We start from the raw sequence: 13,412 nt of genomic DNA, 5'->3' as shown, positions 1-13,412 counted from the left end.
TTCTCTCCGCTTCCCTGACGCTGCTTCTTTTCTGCGTTTCCTGTGGTTCTCTGTGTGGTACGCATGTTTTCTGGGTTGCGTCCTTCCCCTTCGTCCTCAGGTCTTCGCCCTGGGTCTTCCGGCATGTCCGGTTGCTCTCGTGGCTCATCTTCATACGGCGGGGTGTTCCCTCTTCCTTCTCTGGTCGGCCTCTTGCGGCATGCGGCAGGAGTGTCTTTTTGCTCGGTCTGTTCAGGAGGTCCTTTGTGGTTCTTCTGGTGATCGGATTTTTGGTGTCCCGGGGTGTGTCTTCACTGGTCCCCTCTATGGGCCTGGGATTTTCGGGGTGCCGTCTTTGGACTGCGCTCAGCCCCGTTCCCTTGTCCGGGTGCCTGGTCTCTCTTCCTTCGTGGGTTTGGGCCTTTTTGGCCCAGGGCTCCTCGGGCAGTACTGTGGCTGTGGGTGCTGGGGCACCTGGCTTCTGTGGTGTTTCTGGTTCCCTGGGCTCGCTTTCTTCTTCTCTGCCTGTCCGTCTGGCTCCTGTTGGGTTGGTCTCCGGGGTCTGTTGTCCCTGCTGTCCTTGTCGGTCCGTCCCCGGGGGTGCTCTCCTGGTGGCTCGGCCTCTGTTGCCTTCTGGATGGGTGTTCGCTGGCTCTTCCGGCTCCGCTTGTGGTGGCTTCGGTCGCCGGCCTGTTCTGGGGTCAGTTTGGGTTCCGGTTCTGGTTCCTGCTGCTCTCCCGGGGGTCCTCTTGCTGGCGTCTGTTGTGTCATTGGGGCTTGCCCTGGTGCCCTCTCGGGGGTCTCTGCGGTTCTGAGGGTGTTGGCTCCGTGGTCGTTCCAGTGGCTTGGTCCTCTGCCTCGATCGGATGGGTCCTGTTTCTGGTCCTTGTCCTTGGTTGCCTGGGTCCTGTTTCTGTGGGCTGGGGTCTGGGTGCTGGGTCTGTCAGCTCTCTGCCTTGGTGGGTGACCTGTGTGCTGGCTATTCGGCTTTGCTGGTTTCTTTCTTTGTCCTGGGTTTTCTCTCGACTTCCCCTTCCCGGCTTTTCCGCTGCTCTGGCCTTTCCTGTGCGGGCTCCCTGGGTCTGTGCTCGGGGGTTGCTGCTGCTCCCCGTTGGCCTTGGGCTCCTTGTTTTCCTCTCCTGTCCGGGCTGTGTTGCGCTCGGTGGAGGTTCCTTCCGGTGGCTCCGTGCCCTTTGGGGTTTCGGGCTCTTCCCCTGGGTTCTGTGCGGGGTTTGTGCCTGCTGCCTGGTGGTTGTGCGCCTGGCTTCAACTGTGTTGGGGGTTCCAGTCTGGTTGGTGGTGGCTTGCGGGCTTCCCGTCGGTCCTCCTCTTGGCTGCCCTGTGCTTGGTGTTTGTGGGCTTTTTGGGCCTGGTGTTCTGCTCTGGGTGTTGTTCCCGTGGTGCTGGCCTCCTTTTGGTGGGGAGGTTCCCTCCAGTTGGGGCTCTTTTGGGGTTGTCGGTGGCCCCTCTGCGAGTGCGGTGGGCGTCTTTCCGGCTTCTTGGTGCTCCTGACTTCCTTGCATGTTGCCTGGGGTCTGTTGCCTGGTTGTTTTTCCGGGTCTGCTGTGTTTGTTTCCCCACCTTGTCCGGTCCATCCCTTCAGGGTCTTTGCTGCTGGGGTTGGTTGTCCTTTCCGGTCCTCCCTCTGGGTCCCTTGCGGGTCTTGGGTTTCGGCTCTTGCCTTTTGGGTTTGCCCCCCGCGTGGGCCTGGTCGGGTGGCTGCCTGACCTGCTGCGCGCACTGTGGCGGCCTGTGGGTAAGGTAGCAAAGGTCCAAAAATTCCAAGGCTTGAACAACGCTTAAACAAGCTGTGTTTGTAGGTGAATGGAGACACACTTGAGGCTCTGGACCTCTTGGGCTTCATGTAGAAAAACAGGTTTGAGGAGTGGTAAGTGTGTGCTCCATAGGAAATCACAAGAGTTTTTCCAGGATTAATATCCGTTCTTTCAAATTGTAGTACAGAGGACAGAACTATTTTTGATTGCAGTAAGGTGTCTTTATTATTTTTCATAGAACATGGACAGCCGACACGTGTTTCGCCCCCTCTTGGCGATTTGCGCCGGGGCTTTCTCAAGGCTAATTTGACTTTTATGGCGTAAATTATTTTGGTTTCCAAATTATTTCAATGTCTGGGATTCAACCCGAGAACTACCATGACGATGGAGGACTAGGAGCAGGGACCGAAGAGGGCATTAGCCTAACAAAAGAATCTTTGCTCCTGAAGAATTGTACTTACTATATTTTGGACATTGAAATAATTTGGAAACCAAAATAATTTACGCCATAAAAGTAAAATTAGCCTTGAGAAAGCCCCGGCGCAAATCGCCAAGAGGGGGCAAAACACGTGTCGGCTGTCCATGTTCTATGAAAAATAATAAAGACACCTTACTGCAATCAAAAATAGTTCTGTCCTCTGTACTACAATTTGAAAGAACGGATATTAATCCTGGAAAAACTCTTGTGATTTCCTATGGAGCACACACTTACCACTCCTCAAAACTGTGGCGGCCTGTGTTCGGGTTCTTGGTCCTGGGTTCGTGTCCTCTTAGCCTTTCCTCCTTGGGGTGTCGGCGTGGTCGTCGCCCCTGCTTTGGCCTGTCGTCGCCCCTGCTTTTACCTGTTGTCACCCCTGTGGGGCGCTTGGGGGTCTTGTGGGCCCTGCCTGGGGCGTTTCCCTTCTGTCTGGGCTGTTCGGCTCTGTTGGTTTTGGGTCTGGTTTCGTCCTTTGTCCCTCCGGTGACTCGACGTTTTGGCTCGGTCACAGGTTGGTTTTGCCTGTGTTCGGTCCTGCTCCTTCCTTGGCTGTGGCTCCTTTGGTCGGGTTGTCTGTCCGGCCTCTTTTGCTGTGGTGCCTGCTGGTTGTGGTGTCCTTCCGGGTGGTGGACTCTGTTTGTTCGCTTTGGTCCGGCTCAGGTGTTTGCCTTCCCCCGCTCCGTGGGGTTGTTCGTTTCGGTCCCCTGTCGAGGTGGCTTTTCCTCTGGTGGGGGTTCAGGCTTCGGAGTCTTGTCCTCTTTGCGAGGCCGGGGATGTTGATCTGCTGTGTTTGGGGCACTGTTTTGTGTTCCTTGTCCCTCAGTTGTCCGTCTCTTTTTTCTTCTGCTTGCTATGTCCTCAATTGTGCTGAAGGAAGGCGAGGGAGGGACGGGAGGTAATGCATCCATTTCTAACGATAATGGCATTACTCCTAGTCCTACTCCCTCGCCTTCCTTCAAGGACCCTCCCTCCCGGTGCGGTACAACTGAGTGCTAGCTCGGCTTGTCTGTGTACAGGTGGAGGTGGGGGCGGGCAGAGTTTTTATGCTGGGGGTGGATCTGGGTGGGAGGCGGGGCCTCAATTGTGCTGAAGGAAGGCGAGGGAGTAGGACTAGGAGTAATGCCATTATCGTTAGAAATGGATGCATTACTATTTCTTTCGTCGGTTGGGCAGATTGCTTATGTTTGAATTGTGAGTGCCCCCTATTCAAACACCTGACACCAACATTTAGATACTACAGCCTAAAATTGGCAACTGGTATTGATACGTTGTTCACTTACCTAATAACAAGCATGCTTGTTTTTTACAAAGATTTTAAATGGGTTACCATGTTATTATTATGAAGCAACTCATTTAACGTCTCACCCCTCAGACTTTTTTCTGATCTAAATGTCCTTCTCATTTGCCCGACTGGATCTTGTTTTTACTGAAAGTGCTCTGCCTGAAATACTTCTATTTGATATGTTCGATAAGGGCAACCTCCAATCAGATGAAGCACGTAAATTAAAAGCAAGAGTGGTATGAAGCTGCCGTTTTAGCACAAGTAGAATCATATTGCAGCTGCTCTGCTTTCTCATGTTCACCTCTTATACCTCCAGCAAAAAAACACTTGCCACACACTGTTTTCTTGCGTACTGTTGCAGCTATTGTCGTTTTTATTATCTTGTTCATTATCTATTCTTTTGACGGTTTTCAGTACTGCACATTGACTGAAATTCCAATTGTAAAACTTTTCAAAGTATGATAGATTTTCTAATGGCCCTCTTTATGCTCCACCTGCATTTGGTTTCAAAAAGTGTGTTACTTGCCCCTTTTTACTGCACACGCCATTGCTCGGGGAGTAAGAATTCTGACCCTCTAGGTAAAGGCTTGGTATGCTGTATGGATTGTAGTGATCTCTTCCCCATGAGCCTTTTAGAGTTTGAAAGAGGCAACTGACCATAGCATTATGGTAAATCGGTCCCTTTCCTGTAAAAAGCCGATGTGTGTTGTCAGTTTGCAGTACCTGGACTCAGCAGTCAGGACACAGTAAGTCTGAGCACCTCGTATAGTGTGATCAGGCATAGGCTCCATGGTATACTTCACTGAGAGGCACAATTTGATAGAGTATATTCAATAGGGTTGGCCATACTTTGTCCCTGTCCAGTGAAGGGTTCACCTGTCATAAGGCCACAAAGCCATGCTGTTGGTAAGTGGCTGCACCAAGCCAAAGGACCTAATGACAACCTGATGGCACAAAGGCGATCGTTTCACGAATTATGTGGTAATGGTGTTTGAACCCTCAGTCGTGTGTGTCCCTGTAATGAATATAGCCTCACACTTATCCTGCTGTTCAATCCCACGTCGTTTCGGAGCCATATCTGATGATGTCCTGTGTTGCAGCTTGAAACTCTGCTGTTAGACATCCTATCACAAGTTTGATCGTGCCTGGTTGAGCCTTCCTCCGGCATGGTAGGGTTCAACTCAACATTACTGTTCATAAGTATAAATGCAGATGTATATAACATAGTTTGCCATCTACAAACAGATCCGTCAACACAGAAACTGCAAGTATCTATGGACTTACAGGGCAATTACATTGCAAATTAAAGTTGTTCACATTTGTAAAATTAGTTAATAGAAGGGAAAATACTTTTCAATGCATTTTGGTTGAGGTACACAAAGGGAACGACTTCCATTTAGAATGAATCTTGAACCAAATATTATGAAGTGCCAACTTGTTTAAATTCAGTGTTGTAATTTGGATGTACCTATATTATCATAACATATTTTAAAGGAGTTAGGCTATAACCTCCGAATAAATGGACACAAAATGTTGCTAATAATTGTGAAAAGTTTTGTTTCTGTGAATGTGGTGATGTAAGGTCCTCTGCATAGGCCTGAAAAGCTAGTTTGCCGTGTTATCTACTGGGGATAGTCAAGCAACAGTTAATTGTGACCGGTTTAATTATTTTGTTTTTCTTTTGTATTATTTCTGTTTGATCTATCAGCTGTTCTTGTCTTCCCAGAACACCAATGATAGCAGGCGGCCTGTTTGTGATGGACCAATCGTATTTTGAAGAACTGGGAAAATATGACATGATGATGGATGTATGGGGAGGTGAGAATTTAGGTAGGTATACTGTGCATCAAGTATAGTTACATTGCTTTTTAAACATTTGTAATAAGCACACTTGTCGGAATATGATGGATGCAGCTGAGTGCCTACTTACAGCTTAATATATTAACAAACGCCTCCTTTTTGGATGGAAGTTGACACTGTGTGCCGAGCACCAAAGGCAAATCTAGTATGAATAGGAAGAGTAAACAACATTGCAGTGTTTCCAGGTGCCGGATCCCCAGCTTTAAATAGTTCACGCAAATTTCTTTAAGACCCAGTCAAGGAAGATTTTGACATTTAACACAGACACTGGTGCGAACTCACCTCTTTCTCTGTCCCATCCATTACCAGTGATCTGCCTAGCATGAAATAACATAATATCATGGCATCTTACCTCTGTTATCAATGGGCGCGGTTTTCCAATCATAAGTTCAAGTTCAAGTTTGAAATTTGTATAGCGCACTACTCACCCAGAGGGTCTCAAGGTGCTTGAGGAAGGGGGGGTACTTTACTTATCGAATATCCAAGTTTTTAGTAGTTTTCTGAAGGAGAGGTGGTTCTGTGTAAGGCGGAGGTGGGGGGGGAGAGAATTCCAGGTCTTGGCAGCTAAGTAGGAGAAGTATCTTCCCCCCCTGTGTGGATCTTTGGATGCGTGGAACTGTGGCGAGGGCTTGATTGGACGATCGAAGTTGGCGGGTGGGGGTGTAAAAGGACAGGCGTGTGTTGAGGTATTCGGGTCCTAGGTCGTAGAGGGCTTTATGTGCGTGGGTGAGGAGACGGAACGTTATTCTCTTGTTGACGGGGAGCCAGTGGAGGTCTTTCAGGTGACCGGAAATGTGAGCTTGGCGGGGTACGTCTAGGATGAGTCTTGCTGAGGCGTTTTGGATGCGTTGGAGTTTTTTCTGTAGTTTGGCTGTGGTTCCGGCGTAAAGGGTGTTTCCGTAGTCCAGTCGGCTTGTGACCAGTGCATGGGTGACCATCTTTCTTGTTTCGGTGGGGATCCAACGGAAGATTTTTTTGAGCATACGTAGGATGTTGAAGCATGATGATGATACGGCGTTGACTTGTCTGGTCATAGAGAGGGAGGAGTCCAGGATGAAGCCCAGGTTACGTGTGTGATCCGTTGGTATGGGTGCGGTTCCCAGGGCCGTTGGCCACCATGAGTCGTCCCATGCGGAGGGGGATGATCCTAAGATGAGGACTTCCGTTTTGTCCGAGTTCAGTTTTAAACGGCTGTTCTTCATCCACTCGGCTACTTCTTTCATCCCTTCGTGTAGGTTGGTTTTGGCGGTGTTTTGGGTCTTTGGTGAGGGAGAGGATCAGCTGGGTGTCGTCTGCGTAGGAGATGATGTTGAGGTTGTCTTGGCGCGCGATGGATGCGAGGGGACTCATGTATACGTTGAAGAGGGTGGGACTGAGTGATGATCCTTGTGGTACGCCGCAGATGACTTCGGTGGCCTCTGATCTAAAAGGGGGGAGGCGGACTCTCTGGGTTCTTCCGGCTAGGAACGAGATGATCCAGTCCAGTGCTTTTCCTTGTATTCCGATGTTGCTGAGGCGTTGTATAAGGGTACTATGACAGACTGTGTCGAAAGCTGCGGAGAGGTCAAGAAGGATGAGGGCAGCTGTTTTTCCGTTGTCCAGTAGAGTTCGAATGTCGTCTGTTGCTGCGATGAGGGCGGTCTCAGTGCTGTGTTTAGCTCGGGAGCCGGACTGTGAAGGGTTGAGGGATTTGTTGGATTCGAGGAAGGCGGCGAGCTGACTGTTGACGGCTTTCTCAATTACTTTGGCAGGGAATGGGAGGAGCGAAATGGGGCGGTAGTTCTTAAGTTCAGTGGGGTCTGCTGTGGGTTTCCTCAGGAGGGCGCTGAGTTCGGCATTCAAGTTTCAAGTTTTCAAGTTTAATGTTTATTGCTTGATTATTTAAAATCATCACAACCCCCCCCCCCTACATAAAATAAATGAATTGCATCTACACGGGCAGCTAGGATTGTCATTATGCGAGTGATCGTATTATGTCCGTGCTCTGTCTGCCATACAATTCGAGTGTATAAAATGCTATTATTATAAAATCATACTATAACTGTATTAAGATCAAGTTACAGCAAAGAAATGAAATTTCATGAGCCTCCATGTGAGAGTGTGGAAAGGTGTTACATACATTTAAGTTTAGACATCGTCCGCTTGCGATAGGCAGCTGTTTACCAATTTCATGTACTTGACTCCTCGGCAAGCCAGAATGCATGACGAACCCTCCAGCCAGCTTATCACTGCTTGTCTGCTAGAGCGAATGTTCAGGTTGATTAAAATCGCCTTTAGGTACTGTCTCCTTTGGCTTAACATGGCTGGACAGGCACACAACAAATGGGTCAGGGTTTCCTTTTGGTATCCGCATAAGCGACAACCTTCTGACTCAAAACGTGTCACCCAAGAGGGGGATAAATCCTTAGAGACATGCACCCCCATCCTGTACTTTAAGAAGCACATCTTTAAGTGGGAACTAAAGTGGGCGGATAAGTAGGCTTGTGGCTTTGTAGTCCTATATGATTTTGTAACTGTCCATCCGTGCCGCCTCTTTGTGAGCACCGATTTATCTTCCAATAAAGATTTCTTTTTGCTCGCGACATTCACAGTTTTATTAAAAGACAATCGATCCATCTTTTTCTCCCATGCTGGTTGAAGTTCCAAAGTGGCCAGAGATGTACTCAGGAAACTCCCCCAAGAGTTTGGAATTTCTTGCTCGTACTGTGACCTAACTTCGTCCCAGCAAAGTCTGTTTAGAGTGTCTACTTCGGATTGCCGGAGAGTGTGGCAGAATTTAATGAAGTTACTCATTGCCCTGTATTTAAGATCCTGGAGCCCAAATTCCAGTCTTACCTGGGCAGGCGAGGCGCATTTTGGCAAATCAAAAACCGATTTGTAGATTTTTGACTGCAGTTCGTTCTGAAAATGTGAATCTTTTCCACACCAGGGGACGAGGCCGTAGGACACACTTGGCTGGATTTGGGCAGCCATAACTTTTAACAGATACGAATAGTTTGGGCAGTCCAGTTTTCTGCACAAGGATCTGTAAGCATAGATCAAGGACTGAGTCTTTGCTCTAAGGGCCAGTTTGTGCTCTTTGTGACTTGTGCCCTGCCCAATTATTACGCCCAGATATTTGTATGAGTTTTTTTCTTCCACGTGAGCCCCGTTAACCCTCCATTTAAACTTTAATTTCCTACTGTCCACCAAGCGGACGTCTTTTGTTTTATCTTTGTTTACCTCTAGCTGTTCCGAGTCCAAGTAGGATGCCAGGTTATTTATAGATCTTTGTAGCCCCACTGGGGTTTGGCTTAGCAAGACTATATCGTCTGCATATTGGAGGATTGGGACGGGCTCGTTTGCCAGTTTCGGGGGGTGGCAGTCTGGGTTTTCAAAGTGTCGGCCAATATCCGATAAATACAGATTAAAAAGGCTTGGGGCCAAGACACAGCCTTGCTTAAGACCACTTTGTGTAAGAATGCTTCCAGTGGTGCTCAACCCATTTCCCAACTTGACTCTTGTCCAGGCAAAGAGGCGAACTTTCCTTCTTTGCGCCTGTTCTGTCAGGAGGGCTAGGGTTGCAAGATTCGATTGAGTACCCATGCCTTGCCTGAATCCTGTTTGAAATTTGGGGATAATGTTTTTTTCCTCCATCCAGCCTTGCAGATGGTTCAATAGACATGAGGCATATAATTTTGCTTCCACGTCAATCAACGAGATTAGTCTATAGTTCCCTGGCTTGGCGTGGTCTCCCTTTTTGTGTATGGGGTGGATGACAGTCCCCCTCCAGGAAACTGGGATGTTAGAATATACATAAATCTCATTGAAGACTGGGGTTAGGATTTCAGACCACAACTCTGGGTTGCTCCTGAAAATTGCATTTGGTATGCCATTTGGCCCAGCCGCTCCCTCAGACTTTAGTTTCTTTATGAGGCTTTTCAATTCTTTCACATTTGTCAGAGGAGTTTGCTCTTTAAATGTAAAGTTTGAATGGGCTGAGTTGTCTGTTGATGTTACATGACTCGATACGTCTTGAGCCTCCTTCTGGTCATGGTGTTGCACCTGGGCTTGTTGTTCTAGGTCCATCGTGGGTTGGTTGAACAAGGTGTTTATGTGGTCTGTCCAGATTTCTGCATCGATTCCTGCCTGTTGCTGAAGTGTTGGACCAGCTGTTAAAGTATTAATGATCCCCCAGAAATCGCTGCTGTTGGATTGTTTGCTAGCTGTTAATAGTTGCTGCCAGATTGAATCTTTATATACTGATTTTGCTTTCCCCAACTTCTTTCTATAAGCGCTCCTTAGCGCCTGCAACTTTATTTTTTCTTGTGTTAAGCCCTTTTCTCCTTCTCGGGATAGGCGTCGCACTTCTCTTGCGATCTCTCTTTTGCACATTTTGAGATCTTGAGTGAACCAGGGCTCCTTCTGGCTGTTTTTGAAGACCTCTGTTGCTTGGAAACCGGGAAGGTATGGAGCAAGAACTCGACTATTTGCTCCCAATGGTTTACATGCGCCCGTTCTTGAACTGCACCTTGGGTTTCAATAAAGGCCTTTACTTTGTCCTCCATAACTTCTGAGGCTAGTCCTCGCCACTTTACTTTGCGCAAATTGAAAGTTTCTGGGTGCTGGATAATGGCGTTTCTCTGTTGAGCAATTTTTATTCTATTCTTCAGAATCAATGTTAGCGGGAGATGGTCACTTTCTCCTCGTGGGATTATTCTAAAACTGTTTATTTCTGAAGACAGTTTTGTGCTAGTAATGATAAAATCTATTGTCGAGGTGACATTTCCACTCAGATATGTTGCCGCTGGGGGTGAGTCCCACGGGGATTTACCATTCATGATTATTAGGTCAAGTGCTGCTAATTTGCAGACGAAGTCGGACGCACCGTTCGGGACTTTACAGTTTATTCCCCGTTTAGTCGCTAAGAGATTGGTGTTAAAGTCACCGGCGATCAGCATATGAGCATTTGTGTGGCTTTTCTGCAATGCTTTTAGTAGTTTTATGAGGGTTATGTATTTTCCATTTTGATTCTTTCTCTCCGGGTGGATGTAAACCTTTATTAGGAGGAGTTTTCTGGTTTTTTCCTTGCTGGTTACCTTGGTCACTTGGATCCAGTTTACCCCTGTGTCTACTTCTTCCGTTACCCAGCTCAAATTTTGGGTTATGAAGGTTGATAAGCCCCCTCTTGGATGGCCATAATTTTAGTATCATTCTGCCAGGCAATGATGTTCGATGAAACCCGGTATTGAGGTTACCCCCATGTTCCATGTTTCCTGAAGCAGGATAATTTGTTGTTGCATTAGAAAGGTTACTGTCTCTTGATCTTGGCCCATGTCCCTAAAACCATGCACATTCCATGAACAGAGCGAGATATTAATTAATTCATTGTTCCTCCTTACCGGTCCCGGTGATTGTGTTCCTTGGTTAGGAATGCTTATCATTCAGCGTTTTTGCAATCCAGGCCCAATCCTTGAGTTCCTGAGGGCTTCCCCCTGTGTTTCCCAAGCATTCGCTTTTGGGGTGCCTATTGCTTTGCAGGGACTTTGTTGGTGAGTTGGAACGTGCTCCACGTAAGCATGTGTGCTGGTGTGTTCGGGGGTTTTGCTCTTCATTTGAATTGTTTAGAAAGGGATACGGGTACCTTGGGCGTTGCACGGCCTGGAGCCTGATTCCCCATGTCTCGAATCTTCCGCTCATTGCTACAATGTTGTCCACCAGGCCCTTGGACGCCCACGTTGTCAGGGACTCCTCTACCCCCCTTCGGGGTGTTTCCCTGAATTCCACCGAGATTAGATCTCGTGAACAGATTCCTTTTAGTTCGGGGATTTCATGGAAAAGTCTCAAGAGGTTTCCCCTGTTGAGCGTGTCCTGGATGCCTTTTGATGAGTATTCCGGGATAAAAGACAGCTTCAATTCACACGAGTCAATTTCAACTTGCTTTTCGAATGACTGTGGTGTGCTTTCATTTGTTCTGCATGGTCCTTTAAGGATTAGCGGGGGTTCTTCACTACTTCCTTGTTCGTACTCTGCACGGTTTTTAATTCTTACCTCTTGCCTGGCATTAGTAGAGCCCGAGTTTTTTTGGGACGACGTCTTTATTTGTGGGTCCACTTGCTCCTGGCCTGAGAGCTTACAGTGGCGATCCTTTCCCCTTAGTATTACAGCAATTGTTTTCAGAGGGATTTGAGGGCTGGTTGGCACTGAGCCCTCCGACCTAGTTTCTGGGGGCTGCTGAAGTTCTGCTAATTTGGGCCCCTCATGTGTCTCTGCTTGTTGCCATGCACAGTGTTGACCTTTTTTCATTTTGCCACCCCTCGGGCTGCTGTGTCCCGGCAGTTGCTGATTTTCCGTGTGTACTGCTTCGTCCTGTTCATTTTCATGTGATTTGGTCTTCTTCAACTGCTGCATCGCCTGGGTTGTTTTACCGATTGCTTTGTCCTCACGCACTGGGCTTCTAACTCCTTGCTTGTTTTGAGGCACAAAAAAAGGTTTTGCCGTGTGCCTAGGACCTTGACTGTTCGCAAGGGATGACTGTGAGGATTGCGTTAGATTTCTTTCGGCGCTTCCAGCCTCGGTTAGGGAGCAATACGTTGGTTTTGTTTCCGTGGTTGATTTTACTGTGAAAAGTGGAAATAGTTTTGCCGGGGCAGGGCTTAGTTGTTTGTTATATTTTATCCTGGCCTTCCTAGCGCGCTTTCTTTCCCGTTTTGTGATTTTAGCTCCCGCCTTTGTTATTGGCTGTGGTGCCACTATTTGATCTACGCGTTGACTTTGGTTTATCTCAAGATCTGAAATTATTTGAGGGTCGTTTTTATTTTTGGCTTCCTCATTGTTGGCTTTGAATAGGTGGGAGTTTTGCTCTTGCGCGATCGATTTTTGAAATGTTCCTTGATAGGTAGTTTTTAAAGACTGTTTTGCTGCCCCTAGAACATCTTTTAAAAGTTCCGGTAGAGTTGCCAGTTTCTCTATGATCGGGCTACAGTGGCATATGGCTAGTTGGTTATTCAAGTCAGTTTGCCTGTCTGGAGTTTCTTTTTTTGTTAATAGCGCAGTTATTACATCCAGTTTTTTATTTACTCCAGCGATGTGGCTGGCCATCAGATTGATTAGGTCTATTTGGACATCCATTTTGTCAGATTGGAAATTTAGTACTTTTATAGATTGTTCCAAAGTGTGAATCAGAGTTTCAGCCCATTTCGTGTTCGGCATGTTTCCAGCTTTCCGGGAAGGTAGCGGAGTTGAGGGAGCAGTTGATGACTTCTCGGAGATGGGGTGCGATAATGGAGTTTGCTTTGTTGAAAATGTGGTGGGGACATGGGTCGGTTGGCGATCCTGAGTGGATGGTGTTCATCAGGCGGATGGTGTCTTCAGTGGTGATTGGGTTCCAGGCGTAAAGGTTGTTGGAGGGGGGTTTTAGTTCGGAGGTGGGTGGGGTGGACTTGTCTCCAAAGCTGTTATGTATGTCTGCGATTTTGTTGTGGAAGAACGAGGCTAGAGAGTCGCTGAGGGAGTGATGTCGTTGGTGCCGGCGGTAGGGTTGGTAAACTCTTTGACGATGTTGAATAGTTCCTTGCTGTTGTGGGCGTTGTTGTCGAGTCGATCCTTGAATGCTGATTTCTTGGTGGATCGGATCAGTTGGTGGTGTTTGCGGGTGGCGTTCTTGAAGGTGGCCAGGTTGTCAGTGGTTGGGTTTTTACGCCAGGCTTTTTCGAGGGTGCGACAGATCTTCTTGGATTTCTTAAGGTCATCATTGAACCAGGGGGCTTTTTTGCTGCCTTGCTTCATTTGATGGTTTTTCAAGGGTGCTAATTCGTCCGCGCTGTGGGTGATCCATTGTGTGAGGTTGGTGGCTGCTTGGTTTGGGTCCGATGATTTGGCAGGAGGATTTTGGTGGAGCGATGTGAAGAGCTGGTCGGTGGTAATTTTGTTCCAGTTTCTGCAGGGAATTGGTTGTGGGTGGTTGTGGGACGTAGTCTTTTTGTTGTTGAAGTGAACGCAGCTGTGGTCCGTCCAATGGAGAGCTGCGGTGTGATTGAAGGAGATGTGCTTGCTGGAG

At 47.8% G+C, this 13,412-nt stretch overlaps 1 protein-coding gene across 1 annotated transcript in view; it reads left to right on the top strand.

The window, feature by feature from the left end:
• The window catches only part of GALNT2 (polypeptide N-acetylgalactosaminyltransferase 2), an 810,495-nt gene that overhangs the window by 531,750 nt on the left and 265,333 nt on the right, over window positions 1–13,412 (top strand). Inside the window, exon 10 of the mRNA XM_086927129.1 lies at window positions 5,241–5,344. Within this exon, the coding sequence (XP_086783255.1) occupies window positions 5,241–5,344 (104 nt within the window). The remainder of the gene's footprint in view (window positions 1–5,240; window positions 5,345–13,412) is intronic.

The sequence above is a fragment of the Lissotriton vulgaris genome, chromosome 6 (assembly GCF_964263255.1).
Source record: "Lissotriton vulgaris chromosome 6, aLisVul1.2, whole genome shotgun sequence".
Lineage (NCBI taxonomy): Eukaryota > Metazoa > Chordata > Amphibia > Caudata > Salamandridae > Lissotriton > Lissotriton vulgaris.
Note: the sequence above shows the minus strand (reverse complement) of the source record. Positions and strands in the feature narration are given on the sequence as shown.